Here is a 20,591-nt window from a genome sequence, read left to right on the forward strand (position 1 = left end):
AACGTGCGTGCAGCCACAAAACTGTGAAGCAAAGATTTTTTTTTTTCTGTTTGGCCAACAGCGAAGATCATTAATGTCCGTCTTTCTAATCAAGCTTTTCCCTCACCATATATACTCCCCAAATCAAGTCTCTATAAGGAGGACTACACCAAAAAGTTCCACCCACACGAGTAGCACGGTGGCAGCCTATGTATCAATCCAAGAGTACCAAGATGCTCAAGCAACTGTAAATATCACCACGAAACCATTGTCTCACTGCTGATTTTGCTGCCTCTGTTGTGAGAAATTGGGGTGATTCTGAGATGTGTTTGGTAGGTTTACCATACCAGACTGCAGACCCTGAGCATTTTGTGCCATGTTACCAAACGCACCCTGTGAACCAGGCTGTTGCTGCTGCTGCTGCTGCTGTGGCTGTATAGGAATCATATTTGTTGCATTGGCTGCTCCCATATTATAAACTGCAAAGTGAGAGGCCCATTATTCACTATTGCCATAATCCATGTTTGATACTTTGAATCCAAGAAACATCCATTTGATCATGCAGCATCCTCTTCATTATACAGTAAGTGAATTTCCAATGCCAAGTAACAGAGAAGAAAGTGGAAGACTTAGTTCGTACTTTGATCGTTCAATATCTGGGACGCATGACTCCTCTGGGGATTGGTTCCAGATAAGCCAAACTGAAAAAGAAATTCCCAACAAGAGAATAAATAGTGACAGAAATAAACAGGCCAAATAAGAGTTCCAGTGAAGAAAAGGTATCTTGATCAAAGTATTGCATGTAATGAACAACCAATCATGTCAAGATACCAAAGTAAATGCAAGATTATCATTTTATGAAGTCTGAAGTTTCAGTACCAACTTCATAAGGAGCACGCATTTGGCACCATCATGACAGAAACAAGACTTAGTACTGAACCAAAGGAACTTCTGACTTAACAAAAGAATCAGAGAAATTGCATTTGACCTCCATAAGTGTGAGTTGGAGATTAGCCAGAATATTGACTCCCCTAACACTGTCATTTTTTGCAACAAACAGCCTTCATTACATTTATCCATCGATTTCAAAAGAATCCAGGGAAAATGGTGCAAGGAGATTGTATAAAATTTTGTGAAACCACTATCAACTATTCTAAAATCTTAAACGATTAAAAGACATGGTTTAATATTTAATTAAATACATTAACCATCCTCCTCAAGCATAAGCTGGACTTTAGCCTAAAACTAAGAGCATGGAGATATATAATAGGTTAAGCATATAGAAGGTCTTAGCTCCTGCTCTGATAGCTTGTTAAAATTTTATGAAAGCCAATTGTTCTAAAAGTTTAAGCTCAATATTTAATTAAAAACTTTAACGGAGATAAATAGGTGGCTAATTGCAATGTGGCTAATTGCAATCCTTTTCTCATGGATGTACTGATAAAGTTTTCATCTACAGGAATTCAAGAGTCCTGTGAAACGTTAGCTCATAAATTACACATCTTATGGATATCTTCTTCGACCCATAAGATTTGTCCTCTCTATATCCATACACCACACCTAGCAATCTCTTTTTTTTTTTGGAGGATATATTCTTTGCAATGTACTTAAAATGTAATATTCGCTTTTTAGAAAGAGGTATATCTTTTAGAATGAAAAGGAACTAAAAACTTTCTATAAGGATGAAACATAGTAGCTGAAATAAAAATTCAAGGAGATTTATTCACATGATATTTCTGGTGACATTCCATTCCATGAAGAAACATAGCAAACTGAAATTCCTCTCCTACTTGGAAGAAAGAGTAGAAAGCTCACCTGCATTCTTGGAAGAAGAGACTGTGGCTGCATTGTAGCTGACATATTTGGTATCTGAAATCAAATAAACACGGTCAGTGTACTTCACCAGCAAAAACAGAGTGAAGAACGGCCCATGAGTCGAAAGGTAATGGAATGTCTGGACTGAGATAAGGAAAAGCAAATGAAAGAGGATGTCCACAAAACAGAAATTTATGCATTTATAATAAGAAGAGCCGAGCACACCTAATTGCATGCTCGAACATTTAAATGTACCAAGCAAATATGCAACTGCCAGAGGCATAATAAATGCATGAGTATAGTAAAAGGTACAAAAGTGTTCTTAAGTAATAACCTCTGGTAAGCCCACCGAAAACTATGAACCAGATTGGGAGTATAGTTAAACTAATTCTCATGCAGATTTTCTTTTTTTTTGGCCACCATATTCAAGATTAACCATCATTCAAGGTTTTTCAAGGGAAAAAATCCAGATGATGCACTTAATGCTCGAATATGTCCACTGAAACTCATGATAGAATCCTAAAATCATAAACTTGTTTGTAGTGACACAGATGGAAAGATGAAAAAAGAACCAAGGAAAGAGCGATATCTGACCATCTGGGAGTTTGGTGCTGTCTGAGCAGCATTGAACAATGCACTATTGGCAGTGCCGGAAAATTGGCTTAGATGACGATTCATCAGGTTTCCTTGATTGAGTTGGCTTTGACCAATGCTATGCTGCAAAGGGCCAGAAGGCAACTGCCTGCCTTGAAATTGTTGGTGCCCCAGTGTCTGAGGATACTGCATCTGAGGTTGACCCTGAAACAGCAAAAAATATATGAGATTGAGGCAAGCATATAGCAGAAATTGACACAAGCTTCTCGAAGTTGGCTAAAGCTGCAATACGATTAGCGGAGGAGAAAGAATAACATTCAGCCTGTAGCACTTGCATGAGTGTCTATTTTGTATGTTGTTTGATTTACAGAAACTGCTCAGCAACAAGAAAGGGTTGGGATTGTTGTGGTTAGCTAGAAAAGTATGAGTAGACAGACGAGGCCTTTGACAATTTTTAAGAGTTCTGCTTAAACAATGTAGGTACTTCCCCATTAGTGTATCAAAAAATGACATCAATTTCAAGTAGACACTTGTCAGCCTTTACTAGGAGCTTGGTTGACAACCTCATTATTCACAGAAAATTAACACTTGGTAAGATTAAACGTGTTTGGTAACAGTAATTAGTTTTAATCTAAAAATTCAACTAAGTCCAAGATTCACTAATGTGTTAAATTGAGAGGGTGCGTTAAAATGTCAAGTACAAAGATGTCCCACACTTCCTGTCTATGGGTTTTGCACAGACATTTTAACACTTGAGACGGGGAACTTAAGCTATTAGCTGCATGGACATTTTAATACTCCCTTAGCGCTTTGCATTTACCTATATCAAGTACAAAGATGTCGTTCTATACAGAGGTTTCAACTAAAAATAATATGCATGAATCAATACTCATTTGAAATTTTCTAGAAGTCTATTTTATTTGGCCAAGAATCTACAAAATGAGGCAATTTATATATCGATCCATGTTACTTAACAGCAAGTCCAAAGAATGAGGATAATTATCTACTAAGACACAAACAAAGAGTATAAATCTGTTGCCACCAAAGTTTTGCTCATAATCTTAGAAGTTCTTCCCATGATATCTTAAAAATATATACATGTAATTATTATTTAATTCAGAATTAGAAAATGAGCCATAAACCTCACCTGCCCCAGACCTGACATTGTAGGCTGGCGGAATTGTTGTTGAGCAAGAAGAAGTTGCTGATGCTGAGGTAATTGCATCATCTTCTGCCTTTGTTGTTGTTGCTGCTGCTGCTGCTGCTGTGGTTGCTGTTGTTGCGATTGTTGTTGAGGAGAAGGCGTATTCATATTTGTACCGGACCTAGGGGAATTGGCATATGGCATTGGAGATGCAGAGGTGTTATCAAAAGAACTGGCACCCGGAGAAGCAGCAGACCTTCCAAGTAGTTGTGTCCCGGTGCCCTGCTCAATTTTAGGTCACACGAGAAGCTCTAAGGATAAGAGGAGAAAGTCTAAAGACTTCTAAGGAAAGGTCAAGCTCCAACGAGACATTGGAGACATTGAACATTAAGGGCCTGTTTGGTTCGGCTTTGGGGGAATGCCTTTGGCAAAATGCAAAGGCCTTTGAGCTAAAAGAGTTTTCCGAAATGCAAGTAGTGTTTGGTAATGTGTATTTTAAAATCACGTTTGAAAGCAACTTTAGTCTAAATACCATTTAGTAAAAACTAATTTTGTAAAGGACTTTTGCTAATATTTTTTTTTTAAAAATCAGCAAAGAACTCAATCACCACCGGCAGGCCAAAACGGCCACTAGCCAACCTCCGCCGGCCAACTGCCAACAGCCAGATCTGGCCACCGGCCAACCTCGCCTGAGGGTCGCACGACCCAGGCCAATGCTTGCCTGGGTCGCGTGACCTCAGGCGAGGTGGCCTGAGGTTGCCTGACCTAGGCGTCGCCTGGGTCGCGCGGGTCCGGCCACCGTCGCCTGCGAGTCGGCCAACCTCCGGCGACCGCCGCCTGGGGGTCGCCGGGGTCGGGCGACCCCCAAGCGGCGGTCACCGGAGGTCGGCCGACCCCCAAGCGACGGTGGCCGGACCCCTCAGGCAGCTGTCGCTAGCCTCCGGTTTGGTTCCTCAGGAAGATGAACAGTATGCATGAACAGTGCACCTCGCATTCCGAAAATACAACTTGCGAAAGTGCCTCCAGACCTGCCTTGGGCTAAGGGACTTTAGAAGCCTTTGGAAATGCAATTACAATTCCCCAAAGTGCTCCAAAAAAATTGCCAAAGGCCATTTGCATTTGGCCAAGGGACTTTAGAGCCCAAATGATCATTCCAAATGCTGAACCAAACAGGCCCTAAATCAAGCAATTTCTCCCAAACATCTATAAAGTAGGACTTATTCTAAGACCAAGAGGGCCTTCACAAAAAAGATAAGGAAAGACATCTCGCTAAAGCATATACAGGAGAAGAAGCATTTGTCTATGTGACTAAACAACTATTTTCTCAACAACAATCTCATATCACAAGGATTCACGAAATGACTCAAATTGTTGAGGATCACAAGTTAGGACTGTCCATGATCTTTGCTTCATAGCTTCTGCAGAGAATATACAGCACAAATCATTGAAATGAAAAGAGCAAAGCATATGGGCGCACCTGCAACAAAGTTCCCGCACCACTCATGTTGTTTGATGATGCAGGAGTGTTCTTTTGGTATATTCCTGAAAAAGGAGCTTCCAGAGTTGCTTAAGAAGCTATCTATGTGCCATGCAAAGGATGATAGAATTCGAGAAAAGGCTTTTGCAAAAAAAAAAAATAATCGGAGAAAACAGCTAAATACTTCAGTGACAAGTAATAAATTTACCAGATGCATCAGCCAAATTTTGCATCCCATCGCTTACATGGAGCACGTCTGTGAGATGCATGGGAAGTGCTGGTGTCATCTGCCTCTGGTCTCCAGATATTCTTAATCCTTCATTCACATACCGTGCTCTAAATCAGTGTGAGAAAGCATTCAAAGCAAGTGCAAGAGCACCAAGAACTGACATCTTTGACATTAGTAGAAATGCAAAGAAAAAGAAAGAAAGAACTGGAGAAGATAACAAAGCAGTCTCTGTTATATGCATATGGCCTCCAATGTTATCATTTTGGTATCACAAGAACCAGAACCGTGAATAGCATCCCACCTTCCGAATTGATGTGTATTGTGTGTTGACAAGCAACCTGCCGTTCCCCAGACCAGAGTTCTTTCCCCATATACCTAACTCTACCACAAATTTTACAAGAGCGCATCATCTACTTCTCTAAACAGTTCAAGAATATATGAGTGCTCATTCCAATTGAATAATGAACCTTGAGTAGAGAAAGAGGCGAAGGAACATAATGCAGACATGGTCAACCAAGACAATGGATGAAGATAGAGCTTTGGAGTAATCTGTTAACACCTTCACCAGAATTTACAGCAACTCTCAGAATACTTTCTTGTTCTAGAATTTTAGCAGCCTGAGCCTTGTCCAGGGTTGGAGCAATTGTTGGACCTTGACGAGTTCCAAAACCATAAGCTTTACGTGTGTCCGACAATACTTTCTCAGCACTTTCACATGCTGCAGCAATCATGTCAATTCTAGCCTGCAAATGAAAAGAATGTGCATTTCATACTTAGTGCAAAAGAAGGTCATTCTGGAAGGCATGTGTATATCAACCTTTTAGAGATTTCAAAACAGCATATTTAAGTCAACATCAATATCACTTAACTAATAAAATTGGCATTTATATCAATCATTTCACATTTTAATGAGTTTAACATATGATGGCATTTGGGGAGACAAGTAACAAAGTAGTTGTTGATTTCCTAAGGCTTATTTATCTTGACTGGTTGATTCCAGGGGTTTGCAGCAGGCTGCATGACTAATCCCCCATGCCTATATATGAGTTTAGTTGAGGAAATATTGCTTATAAGAAGAACAAGGTCAAGACTGAAGACATAAGTTTAAGAAACATGCAGAGAAACCATCTGATAACCACCTTCAATTTCTCAATCTGTGAGGTAACAGGCAGGTTTTGCATCCCCTGCAGCAACTGCTCTCTCTTTGAGTTATCATCTGTCTCCATCTCAGGTAATAGCTTTGAGGACAACATTACAGGAAGAACTGTAATAGCAAAATTTTCACGTACTTCAGTCACAGACCAAGTGCTTATGCAAAATGTAGGATTGGGTATGTAACCAGGCAATAGCTCGGACGCGCATGGAATCCATTCTGGAGTAGAAATTCTGCTCCAGAATGGATTCCGGAACAGAAATGCGTTTGTTAAAAAATTTCCGGAATGCATTCTGGAGCAATTTTTGCATTCTGGAATAAAAATGCGTTTGTTAAAAATACTTGATTCCAGAATGCATTCTTGATTTCAGAATGAGTTTTGGACAAGAAAAAGAGAAGCTACTTTTTATAACTTCTCTCTTCCAGAATGCATTCTCCCTATTTTCTCTCTTTTTCTCACTATTTTTTTTTTTAGAAAATGCATAAAAATTGAAAAATTCCAGAAAAATTCATAAAATTTCCAGAAAATAAAAAAAAAGTCAGATTTCGGGAAAATAGGAAATTTGGTGAATTTTTTTCAAAAAATATAAAAAAATCAAAATTTTCAAAACTTCATAGAATGGCTTAGAATACCTTTGGGCACCCACTTTGAGTGAAATTTAATTTTTTTGAAGTGCTCAAAAAAATCAAAAATTTCAAAACTTCACAAAATGGCTTAGAATACCTTTGGGCACCCACTTTGAGTGAAATTTAATTTTTTTGAGGTGCCCAAAAAATCAAAAAATAAAAAATTTCAAAACTTCACAAAATGGCTTAGAATACCTTTGGGCACCCACTTTGAGTGAAATTTAATTTTTTTTGAGATGCCCAAAAAAATCAAAAATTTCAAAACTTCACAAAATGGCTTAGAATACCTTTGGGCACCCACTTTGAGTGAAATTTAATTTTTTTGAGGTGCCCAAAAAAATCAAAAAATCAAAAATTTCAAAACTTCACAAAATGGCTTAGAATACTTTTTTTGGGCACCCACTTTGAATGAAATTTATTTTTTTTAGGGGCCCAAAAAAATAAAAAAATAAAAATAGATTTCTGTTCCAGAAATCAATTTCTAGAGCAGAATTAGTCATGTTTTATCAAACAGATTTCTCCTCCAAAAATCAATTTCTGGCAAGAATTCCGGAAATCAATTTCTGGCAAGAATTTGATTTCTGGAGCAGAATGGTTACCATTCGCGCCCTCAGTTTTCCATGGTTCTATCCCTTTACTGTGATATCCAAAGAAATTTTACTCTCAAGCATATCACTCCCATTTTCACAAGTTTCAGTCAGTTTTTACACCATATAGGAAATTCTCCATTCAGATATGCTTGCAATGCTGTTTTAGACAAAATGAGAGAATCCCCATATAGCATCACTAGCATAAACCCACACGTTGTCACAACCACTAAAATTCCCTCCATGATTTCAACATATTAGAAGATATTGCTAGTTAAACATATATCAACAATGCGGTTTGCAACTATTATTAGTTTTTTTCAAGAATTATCTCAAATAAGTAACATTTTAAGTTGAGGTGATATAACAAAATGGATGATATAATGCTATATCTGAATGCTTTATTAGTAGATATAGAAAATTCCTTAACAATAAACCCTAAACTCTAAAGAAAGTAACTGATTGAAATTTTAGAAAATAAAAAATTTGGGATAAAACTATAGATCTTCCGGTATTTAGGTTACTGTTAGATAGTAATAATGACCAATACCTAATAGAAAAAGTATTTTGGTTTTCCACTGGATGACGATAGTACCAAAAGTTTGTAAACCTTTTTCTAGCCTAAACGTCAGTTTTATTTAGATTTAACTAATAATATTTTTGTATCAAATTAATAAACGAAATAAAACAAGGAATGAAATAAAGAATATGTTTCATGAAAAAAGGAAGTGAAGATGTGACCTTCACAGATATAAAGAATAAAAACGGTAAAAGAATAAAAATAAATAAAAAATGTGGACCTGTCTCAAGATTTGGGATGGAGGAATGAGAAACCCAAAAGTAGATAAAATAAACTAGAATGAAGAAAAAACTTATATTAAGTCAGAAAAAGGGAAAAGAAAAATACCGGTGGCAGGTCAAGTTTGAACCTGGCATCTTTAGTATACCAAAGGAGGCACATAACCACTTACCTACCCATCACTTTTTGTAATGAAGTTAGATCGAATAATACATATCAAAAATATGTAGCAGTGATGATGAACCAATCACGTACAGACACGCGGCATCCACAGGATAGCCTGACCAGGTGCAAGCGCTTTAATGTAGAGTAAAATTCTTTCATAGCTACGGAACACATTTGCTTAGCAGAAAGAAACAGGATGGCCTGCCCTATATTGACATGGTTCTGAAGAATCTGGAACTATAAAAAAAAAACATAAAGAGTGTATTCAGGCATGCCTATGGAATGATGAGAATTTCATTTCAACTCTAAGTTGTCAGACACTTTAACAGAGATCAGTAACTTAAGGGGCAACAAAATTTGGAATAGGAAAGACTACTTATCCCCAGTTGATGAATTGCTCTCCTCAAACTCAGAACACCAACATAATGTGAAGGAGAATTGTACATACTTGTAGAATTCTCTGCATTGACATTCTTCGGGTGTACAACAAAAGCCTTGGAAACCTTCCTAATCTCCTCCACGATGTTGAAAAGCTCAAGATTAACCATAGAGTACTGCCCCAAAATATCTTGCCTGGTAAGCAACACAGAGATTTGAATACAACTCGAGAAAGGAAATAGAAATTGCACATGTAGCTGGACAATAAATCAAGTTTTGGTATTTGCCACCTGGGTGGATCGCGAAATTCAACCAAAGCTAGATACAAATGCAATCGTAACGGTGTAATTAGGCCTGTACAAATCCACCGTCTATATGAGTTTGCTTAGGCTCGACTGAGCAACTCAACCGGAAGGAATTGGCAGGTAAACCAGAATTACATAAAGATTCGAGTCTTGGATGTCCAATGACCGTGCCAAATACCGCCCTAATCCATATCCTAGCTGAGTGGGAATTCATGTTTCCAGTGCAAGACGACAGAATCGCCAATCTGGCACACTACACCATCATGTGTACTACAAGTTGGCCTAGTTTTCTAAGAAATCAAATCGGAGGTCCATAATGGAAACCGCGCCTTACATGTCCAACAACTAGCTGACCGAGAATAGAGGGGATGGGAACACAAAACGAACACGAACACTGCGAGAGAGAGAGAGAGAGAGAAACCATTTAGGGGAGGCGTTGGTGCGGGCATAGGCGTCGAAGTCTTCGAGGATGCGGGAGATGGATTTGAAGAGGCTCATGGCCCTAATCTTGACGGACTCGAGGTGCAGCTGCTGCTGCAGGGCCGGGTTCAGCCTCTCCGCTGCGGCGGCCGTCGGGGGCGGCGGGGCCTGCGGCTGCGGCTGCGGCTGCGGCTGCTGCTGGGGTTGAGGTTGCAGCTGAGACGAGTTCGGGGGGATCGCCCCTTCCATGGCTGCCATCATTCCACCAGCTCCAGTGCTGCTGCTCCTCCTCCTCCTCCTCCTCCTTGGATCCTCTGCTCCCTCTCTCTCAGTCGCTGCTGCTTTTCAATTTCAACGTCGCCATGGGCACCGCAGAACCTGTCTGCATTCGCTCCGAAAATTCGGAATTGGCGGAATTAATTTGCAATATCGAGGGCCCTTTTTCCATTCGGCAAGGGGATGAATTGAATGTCTAAGCCCTTCGAAAAAGTAGAAAAACATTTTTCAAAACATAATTAGATATTAACGCTTAGACCCGAAACTCTAAGTTAAAGCATATAAACCCAACGCTGGTTCTCAAGTCTCCAACGTCCGAGCTGGGTCCATCGAGGCCGGGCTCGAGTCCGTCGAGGCCAGGACCTAGTCTTTGACACCCAAGCATGAGTCCACGAAGGCCGAACCGAGGTTCATTGAGACCGAGCTGAGGACCTCGGTGCCCACGCTCAGGCCCTCCACGCATATGCCTGGGTCCATCAAGGCCAAGCCCAAACCCTTGGTGCTCATGCCCTATGTCCCAAATCCGAGCCCATGTCCATAAAAGCCGAGCTCGGGTCCCCAATACTCAAGTTCTAGTCCCCAACACTCAGGCCCGAGTCTACAAAGGTCGTGCGCGAGTTTTCGGTGCTCGAGCTCAAGTCCTTAATTATGAAAGTTCATTCTTATAAAAATGTCTTTTAAAAATTCAAATTTTAATTTCTTTTCTTTCTTTTTCTTTTTCTTTTTGCTTCTTCCTCAGTCAATAGCCGGCCAGCGACCAGCCACAGGCAAGTCTCGAGCTCGCCAACCTCGAGCGAGCTCAACCTTGCCCAAGACTTCACCTCGCATGTGGCCGGTGGCTGGCGACCAGTAGAGATAGAAGAAAAATAAAAGAAAAAATAAAAATAAAAATAATTAAAAATTCAAACTTTTTTATTTTTTTTCCAGAAAAATAAAAATCAGATTTTTCCTATTAAATAACGAAAAATATTTTCTAGCTCATTTTCAGGTTTTAGTCAAATGCTGAAAAATATTATCATTTTTTCGGAAAATGACTTCCCGAAAAAAAATTTCCAAAAGTGGAGAATTAATTTGGATAGTACAGAGGTTATCTTACCTCTTGAATAGGATTTCATAAAGTTTTGATTACTCTTTTTATTAATGTGCTTCTTTTTTGAATTTTCGACCAAAAAAAAGTGATCTTCTTTTAATTTTCCTTTTCCAAATTGAAGAATGAGAAAGTATATATCAATTTGAACCGGACAATATGGTATAATTTTTTAGAGTTATGGATTAATTTTTTTGGGATAATTGCACTTGAAGTCCTAAAATTTGCTATGAAATTGTAATCGAGTTATGAAATTTTCAAAAAGTGCAATCAAATTATAAAATTTATCAAATTTATGCAATAAAGTCCTTTTATTAATTCCGTTCAACTTGACTGAGGAAAAACACTGACGTGACATTTTGTATTATTTTTTCTTCCCTACATGGTTCTGACACGACTAAAACACGAAGGACAAAGTTAAAATAACGTAGTTTTGATCCAAATTTAATTTTTTAATATAAATACTATTTAAAAATAAACTAAGTTTAAAAAAGAAAAGGGAAGGCAAAAGAGCCATCATAGCCCACCATCTCTGGAAAAGCCCATTGATGGTGAGATGAGGATCGGCCGGGCTTGACCAATGACCCTAGCTGATCGTAGATGAGGGTTTGCCGACCCTCCCTCAAATCAGACGAGGGTTGCTAACTACTAGCGGGGCACCGCATGACCTCAAACGATCCTCGCTCCACCATCGTCGGCCATTTCTGGCCGAATTCGATAATTTTTAGGACTTTATTGTTCTTCTTAAAAGTTTTATAATTTAATTACTCTTTCATAACAAGTTTTAAGATTTTCAGTACATTACACAGGACTTTCAGTGCATTGGTGTAATGCGATGCCTGCCATATAAGAACTTTATCTTTAGTATATTTACCTGTTTCTCCTTTTTAACAGTTGCGCATTAAGAAAGTCACACGATATCCATGTTATATTATTTTGTACCTCACCTTACCTAAATTCAACCACTTATGATACTTCATCATGAACTTTACGATAGGTTTTTTTAATTAGTTAGATCATATAATGTGTTTTATGGTAATATTACTCCATCAACATTTGTAATTTGACTTCGTACATGACAAATACCATGCAACAATATGATTAAACAGCCCCTGTGCTCTGCAGCGCTATCAATATGAGGAGTTCCGTGAGCTATAATCTAGACATAATTAAAATAATGAAACATGACCTTTTAATAAATTGCTTTTCATAAAAAAATGGAAAATGCATTAGATGGATTTGCTATTCTCTAGACAAATGATTTGAATTTGTACTACAATAGGTTCATTTGATTTCATGTTTCCTGCATCCCGTGCATCACGGAGGGCTATTCTAATTTCTCCTAACAAAATGAGTTGAAGCTGTGGCACTCGCGATTCCCTCGCGATGTCAGACGAATTGAATCCTTTGCAAGCCAATCGACGCAAGATATTCCTTTTCTTGAGTGCATGTAGGAAGATAATTTGACATAATCACTAAACAGAGGACAAAGCATATCAAATTATTAGTCGATATCAAGCTCTAAAAGCACAATTAAAAAGAAATGGCCAAGAATCACAAAAGCTAACCCAAGAACATACTCTACACCTTGTGCCAAAATCCCAAATACACACTAGAGAAACTGTTGACACCTGAAATTAATTAGAGATTTCGTCGCGAGGATATATGAATAAAACGACAAAAGATGACATCACCTGTACTAAAATGACAGCTGGTAGGTACGTACAGTCATAAGCGGAAAATTTGAAATTCAGAGAGAGGGGGATCAAGAATGCTGAAGGTATTTTCATCGAAGTATCGACAAGGAGAAGAATGAATATCAAGCTATGAGAGATTCGATGAAGGCCTTTGCCCCAGAAAAGACAAGTGCTAAAAGTGTTTCTCATCGATGAAATCGATGAAAAGGGTGATGAATGTCAAATCAGAAAAGCTCGATGAAGGTCCTTATTTTTGTTAAACAGGTGTCAAACGGAGAAAAGCTATGAAAGATTCGATGAAAGCCTTTGCTCCAGAAAAGACAGATATCTAAGTGCTAAAGGTGCTTTTCATCGATGAAATCGATGAAAAGGATAATGGATGTCAAGTCAGAAAAGCTCGACGAAGGTCCTTGCTTCCGGTGGACAGGTGTCAGACGGAGGAAAGGCTCGACGACGGTTATCATCCCGAGAGACAGGTGTCAAACGGAGGAAAATTTGATGATGGTTATTGTCTTGAGAGACAGGTGTCGAACGGAGAAAAGGCTCGATGACGGTTATCATCCCGAGAGACAGGTGTCAAACGGAGGAAAGGCTCGACGACGGTTATCATCCCGAGAGACAGGTGTCAAACACAGGAAAGTTTCGATGACGATTATCATCCCGAGACACAAGTGTCAAACGTAGAAAATGCTCGATAACGGTTATCATCCTGGGAGATAGGTGTCAAACGGAGAAGAGGCTCGATGATGGTTATCAACCTAAGAAACAGATGTTAGACGGAGAGAAAGCTCGATGACAGTTACCATTCTGAAAGACAGGTGTTAAATGGAGAAATGTTCGATGACGGTTGTCGCCTTAGAGAACCAATGGGCTCGATGACGGTTGTCGTTTCAGAGACTAAATGGGCTCAAAAGCGGTTATCACTTCATACAGAAGATAAGATCGATAACAGTTGATAAACATGTGTCATTACATGAACGGTAAAGATGAAATCAACGGTAGAGATTGGATACAACACCAAGAACGGTTACCAAGTCTGTGCTATAAATAGCGTCTGATTACCGACAGTAGAACCCCCCGGCACACATGAACAAAATAAATATTGTCTTTTATCTTTACTTCCAAGTTTCGCACTTTCAGTTTCCATAGTTGTAGTCTTTACTATCCAGTTTCGCACTTTCAGTTTCCTTAGCTGTAATTGCTCAGGTCTTTGTAAACTTTGGACGCCACCAGCAATTGGATGGATTCGTCTAGATTTTCTGTAAACATCAAGTTCCTTATTCACGCCTAGATTGCTCCTGTCCGGAATTAGATCTAGAACTCAGTCTCCTTTCATTAAGAACCGAAGAACGACTTTCGATGAATTATATTTCGTTGTGAGGACATTTCCGACGAAACATAATTTTGGCACGCCTGGTAGGACCTCTTAGATCAATTGGAGGAGTAATAATGGCACGAACGAGAAGTCAGAGCCAATTAGACCAGAATAACAATGTTCCAGGGAGCAGTGCACCCCCGAATCCTGCTGTAGAACGAGTGACACGCACAAAATCATCAAACGGGCGAACAATTACAGAGCAAGGTCAGGTAGGGGAGATAGACGTTCCCAGACACCTTACTGAAGAGCAAAGAAGACAATTGGAATCAAATACAGTTACACTTGCTACTATGAGAAGAATCATGGAAGAGCAACATAATGATTTGGCTAATTTAGTCACTAGATGCGTGGCTGATACTGTTAGGCCATTGTTTATCAATACAGTTCAAGAGATCATTGGAAGGCCGAATTTATCGATGAATTCTTCTCAACCACAGACCGTCCTAGTCGTACCTCCAGGTGCAGTTTGAAGTCTTGGACAACCCATAGTTACAAACTCTGGCAGTGCAATAGCAGGGCAAATTATGCCTCTTGCACCAGTAAGAATTCTTCAGAGAGGAGAAAATGCGTTGGCAAATCAAACACACGCCCAGTTGTCAACAATTGAAGGTAATGCAGTTAATTCAATACATCGAAACGAGAATATCAATACGGGTCAACTAGCAGCCAATGGAGCAAATTCGTCTGGTTCAGTTAAGACAAATGTGACTACTGCAAATATAGTTCCTCAGCATATTGCTCCGTATCAATTACACGACAATGGGTTGTCCAGTGGTATTGCTGCTCAACCAAGCGTTCCTCAAGGGTTATTCAGGCCAAATGTTAATACGGATAGTCCAGGGAGGAATGTAACAACACCGCAGCCAGCACCACATTATCAAGTGCCACAATCGTTACAGCCCTTACCACAAAACACAATTCCACAATATCCACAACCACCACCACAAAATACAATTCCACAGTACCTGCAGCCACCACTACAAAATCCAGTTCCACAGCATCCACAACCAGCAGTACAGTATCCATTACTACAACCAATACCACAAGCACCAATACCCCAATATCAGATGCATCAACTTCTGCAACAAAATGCACCACCAGTTGTAATCTCAATAGGACAAAATCATCACATAGTTGATCCAATGTTACGGCAATATGGTGGTGAACCAGGAGTTTTTAGGCAAGTGTACAGGAAGCCCTACCCAAAATGGATGGATACCGTTCCGTATCCAAGGGGGTTTAAGATGCCGGAATTTAGCCTGTTTACTGGCGAAGACGAGCAGTCAACATAAGAGCATATCAATCGATTCACTGCTTTATGTGGAGATGCTACGTATGGAGATCATTGGAAGTTGCGCTTATTCCCATTATCATTGTCCAAAACCGCTTTTACCTGGTACACATCTCTACCACCTCATTCTGTAACCTCTTGGGATCAAATGGAAATGATATTTCATAGTCAATTCCAAATGGCAGTGCCAGACATGTCTGTGGCAGATTTATCAGCAATGAGACAGTATAATAATGAGTCAGTTGATCAGTTCATGTTCCGATTTAGAAAGGCAAGAAATAGATGTCTTGTACCATTACCCGAGAGAACGTTTGCTGAATTTGCTTTTAATGGTTTAAAGTTTGCCATTAGGGAAAGAATGGTAGGTCAGGCCTATTATGATTTGTTTTCATTGACTACCATTGCTGTGAAGCATGAAAACTTTTTGAAAGAAAAGGATCAGAAGCATACTAGACATGAGATAAACTTGGTCGATGAAACACTAGTCGATGAAAACGAATCAGAGTATGCTGAGGTGGCAGTTGCCAAGATGATAATAGAAAAGCCGTACACTTGTCCTGCTTTGAAGCCAGCTAAAACAAAAGAAAAGGGAACCGTCATGGTCAAATCAACGGATGTCCAGTATTATTCTTTTGACATAAATAAGGTCGATGAAATATTTGATTTTCTTTTGGCTGATGGGCAAATCAAGCTTACTGAAGGCCAAGTTATACCAAGCCCAGAAGATATGAGAGGAAAGAAATACTGTAAGTGGCATCACTCATGGAGCCACAATACAGTTGATTGTATTGTGTTAAGAAAGAACATTCAAGAAGCAATTCGACAAGGCAAAATCAAATTCGCAGATGACAAAGAAAAGGCTCCTATGGAGGTGGATGTTGACCCATTCCCCATGATGACGTGAATGGTATCATTAAAACCTAAAGGTAGAATGATGCAGCCACACCTATGTGCTCGGTGTAAAGAAGAAATCAATTATGATCGACGAAAAGAGCATCTTTCGAAACAGGATGTTTCACAAGAAGAAACTTTTTGGGATCAATTTGGATATCAAAATTATAACAAAAAGACTGAATATCAGAGTCGATCCCGAAATGGTCAAGACAGGAATAAACGTCCGAATCGGGAGCAAAATGCTCAGGTTGTCAATAATTCGATACAATACCCAACAAAAGGGAAGTCTTTCAAGCAACGCTATGAAGAGGGCGACCTTAGAATTGGAACATTAGGAGAGCCTAGTGGTAAATTTGACTACTATGTTGACTATGGTCCACCTCCTATATATTCGGAGGAAGTGGTTGCAACTGGATGGGGTGAGGAATTCGATGATCCACCTAAAAGAGAGACCAAGACGACTGTAACGCTTCATCGAACTAGAACTTTGAAAATACCAAGCAATCCGCCAGAAGATGAGTGGTTTGAATCAGGAGAAGTTCAAGGTCCATGGGGCAATGTAACAAGGACTCAAAAAAGGAGGTTACAAAGGAAGAAGAAGATGCATGAACTACAAAGACAGGTTAATCAGATTCATATTACTCAAATTCCATCAATACCTTACAAACCTAAGAAATTCCGAGCTAGGAATTTAGTATGGAAAAGGAATCCTGGGGATTCTAGCCAGGATAAGCACAGTAATGATCAGAAAAAGGCTAAGACTAATGACAAAATTGTACTTAGACCTGCCATACTATCGAGATCTATTTCGCCTTTGAGTTCATGCATGGTTCAAGCTAGACTTCCATTGCAATATAGAGTGACATCTGTAGACTGAACAACCAATGGAGGTTCAATTATTGATGAGGAAGACAATGCAGAATTTCAATTCGAAAATGAAGAAGAATTAATGGAGTTTGAAAAACCGTCTCACGAAGGATCCAAACATTTTAGGGCACTTAATATAAATGCTAGGATAGATGGCCGTCCGGTTTCCAAGGTTCTGGTCGATGGAGGATCCACTTTAAATCTGGTTCCATATAGGTTCTTCAAAAAGATAGGAAAAAGAGATGAAGAAATTATCTCATCGAATATACAATTGTCGGATTTTACAGGAGAAGTAACAAATGTCAAAGGAGTATTTGTGACTGACTTAACTGTAGGATCTAAAACTTCTAGAACAGCTTTCTATGTTATCGAGGCAGATGGTTCATATAATGTGCTGTTAGGAAGAGATTGGATTCATGGAAATCAGTGTGTACCATCGACCCTTCATCAAATGTTAGCTTTCTGGAACGGAAGCAAAGTTGAATATGTTAAAGTTAATAGTAAGGCTCATGTGTCATGGGCACATGCGTTAAGAACTGATCGAGAGTTAAGGAAGATGCCAGATGATAATTCATGTGTTATCGAACCACCAAGAATTGATTCAAGAGATGTTGCATTCTGTCAGTTTGACAAGGGAAATGTCCGTTGGATTCCCAAAACTGACCTGGCGGGGTGTTTGGACAAGGTTGTTCATGGAGAACCTTACATTATTAGGCGACCTCAATAAGAGGTATACGACCTATAAGGCCGAAGTAAGCAGTTAAGATCTTAATGACTACATTATGGAATTTGAAGAATCACCCCTCAAAGAGGACAATAAATTTATTGAAGCTCAAGACCCGCTAATAGAAGTTGATATTGAAAATGCCCAACACCATCGATCAATTTTTATCAGTGCATTGTTAGATGAGGTTGCAAAGTCCCAGTTGATTGAGTTATTACGAAAGCATAGAGATTGCTTCGCATGGGATTATCATGAAATGCCAGGATTAGGATGGGATGTGGTTGAGCATAGATTGCCAATTAAGAAAGGATTCCGAGCACACAAATAACCACCAAGAAGGTTTGCACCAGAAATTGTGCAGAAGGTCAAAGAGGAAGTTGAACGCTTGTTGGCAGCAGGCTTTATTAGAACTGCAAGATATGTCGAGTGGTTATCAAATGTCGTGCCAATTAAAAAGAAGAATGGAAAGATAAGGGTGTGTATAGATTTTCGTGATCTAAATGCAGCAACCCCAAAGGATGAGTATCAAATGCCAATGGCAGATATGTTAATCGACTCGGCATCTGGCAATGAGATTATGCCATTAATGGACGGTCATTCGGGTTATAATCAGATATTTATATCGAAAGAAAATGTTCATAAAACAGCATTTCGATGTCCAGGAGCTATTGGGACATTCAAATGGTTGGTAATGCCATTCGGATTAAAAAACACTTGAGCAACTTATCAGAGGGCTATGAATTTTATCTTCCACGATATGATTGGGGATTTCATGGAGGTCTACATCGATGACATCATCATCAAATCAGACCAGATAAGTCATCTAACCTATCTTGAGCATGCTTTTATAAGGATGCAGAAATTTAAATTGAAAATGAATCCTTTTAAATGTGCTTTCGGGATAAGAGCTGGCAACTTTCTAGGGTTTATGGTTAATCAAAGGGGAATAGAAATAGATAAAAATAAAACTAAAGCTATTTGGAATTGCCACCACCTGTAAGCAAGAAACAATTGCAGATGATTATAGGTAAAATAAATTTCTTGCGTCGATTTATTGCTAATCTGTCAGGTAAGATAGAGGTATTCTCTCCATTACTTAAGCTTAAGAATCAAGATCAATTCGTTTGGAGGAAAGAGCATCAACATACTTTTGAGCAGATTAAAAACTATTTGATCAGTCCACCAGTTTTGATGCCACCCAAGCCAAGTAGGCCGTTGAAGCTTTACTTGTCGGCAGCTAACAATACCATTGAAAGCATGTTGGCACAGGAGAATGACAATGGAAAAGAGCAAGCAATATATTATCTCAGCCGGATGTTAAATGATGCAGAAAAAAGATATACTCCGGTGGAGAAGTTATGCTTGTCATTGTACTTTGCTTGTACAAAATTACGTCATTACATGTTGCCGACAACAGTTCAGGTAATTTGTAAGACAGATATTATCAAATATATGTTAACTCGTCCGATTATCAGAGGAAGAATTGCCAAGTGGGCCTTCATTTTGTCTGAAATACATTTGATATACGTGCCGCTTAAAGCAGTTAAAGGTCAGGCGGTTGCTGACTTTATTACAGAATATCCATGTGTACATCTGGAAGAGGAGAATGTCGAGGGATCGATACAGGTGGTACCATGGACATTGTATTTTGATGGGTCAAGTACGACAACAACATCTGGTATTGGGGTCATGATCGTATCCCCTCAGGGACATCGAACAAAACTTATGTGTCGACTTGATTTTGATTGTTCCAATAATCAAGCAGAATATGAAGCGTTAATTGTTGGCCTTAATATATTGGCTGACATGAACGTTAAGTTTGTAAGAATAAAAGGGGATTCCCAATTAGTGATCATTCAGTTATCGGGAAATTATCAATGCTTCAATGAGAATATTGTTCGATACTTCGATATGGCGAAAGTTTTATTGAACGAGTTCTTTGATTACGAACTGGAGCATATAAAAAGAAATGATAATGCGGAAGCCAATGAGTTAGCTCAAATGGCATCTGGGTATAAAATATCAAAAGAATTAACAAAAATTATTGTTACACAAACAAAAACTTTGCCATCGATAGATAATCAAATTATGATGATACAGTCCAATAGGGAGCATATCGATGTCGATGAAGAAGATTGGAGGAGACCTATCATTTAATATCTAGAGAACCCAGTTTCTAATGATAAATCCTTTAAAAAGCAAGTGTTGAAGTACCTGCTGTTGGATGGAGAATTATATCGGAAAACAATCGATGATGTTCTGCTTAGATGTTTAAGTAAAAAAGAGTCATCTATAGCAATGGCAGAAGTACATGAAGGAATATGTGGTGCGCATCAAGCAGGTATAAAAATGAAATGGTTATTAAGACGCCATGGTTTCTTTTGACCAACAATGACTCAAGATTGTATTGATTATGCTAAAGGGTGTGAGACATGCCAAAAACATGGACCACTACAACATGTCTCTGCAGCAATTATGCTACCCATTATCAAACCGTGGCCATTTCGAGGATGGGCAATGGACATAATTGGAAAAATATATCCTCCATCATCTAGAAAACATAGTTTCATATTGGTTGCTACGGATTTTTCATCAAATGGGTCGAAGCCGCCTCGTATAAGAACATAACTCAGAAAGTAGTAAAAGAGTTTATAGAGAAAAGAATTATTCATCGATATGGAATACCGGAGACAATAACGGCAGAT

At 39.1% G+C, this 20,591-nt stretch overlaps 1 protein-coding gene across 2 annotated transcripts; it reads right to left on the reverse strand.

Annotated features, from left to right (window-relative positions):
* Window positions 1–24: 24 nt before the first annotated feature.
* LOC115665999 (mediator of RNA polymerase II transcription subunit 8) lies at window positions 25–10,120 on the reverse strand. 2 transcript variants are annotated; one of them, XM_056320341.1, is made up of 11 exons: window positions 9,674–10,119; window positions 9,018–9,142; window positions 6,378–6,502; window positions 5,798–5,981; window positions 5,218–5,325; window positions 5,010–5,074; window positions 3,536–3,814; window positions 2,389–2,592; window positions 1,795–1,848; window positions 620–680; window positions 25–458 (listed from the first exon to the last, which is right to left on the reverse strand). In XM_056320341.1, the coding sequence occupies exons 1-11, from the start codon at window positions 9,931–9,933 to the stop codon at window positions 253–255; spliced, it is 1,671 nt and encodes a 556-aa protein (XP_056176316.1). In that variant the 5' UTR covers window positions 9,934–10,119; the 3' UTR covers window positions 25–252. The 2 variants fall into 2 exon arrangements, with proteins under 2 accessions (XP_056176316.1, XP_056176317.1); XM_056320342.1 differs by lacking the exon at window positions 620–680 and having other exon boundaries at window positions 263–458; window positions 9,674–10,120.
* Window positions 10,121–20,591: the final 10,471 nt, after the last annotated feature.

The sequence above is a fragment of the Syzygium oleosum genome, unplaced genomic scaffold (assembly GCF_021117445.2).
Source record: "Syzygium oleosum isolate NSW1041296 unplaced genomic scaffold, Sole_v2.1 Sole_v2.20, whole genome shotgun sequence".
NCBI classification, from domain to species: domain Eukaryota; kingdom Viridiplantae; phylum Streptophyta; class Magnoliopsida; order Myrtales; family Myrtaceae; genus Syzygium; species Syzygium oleosum.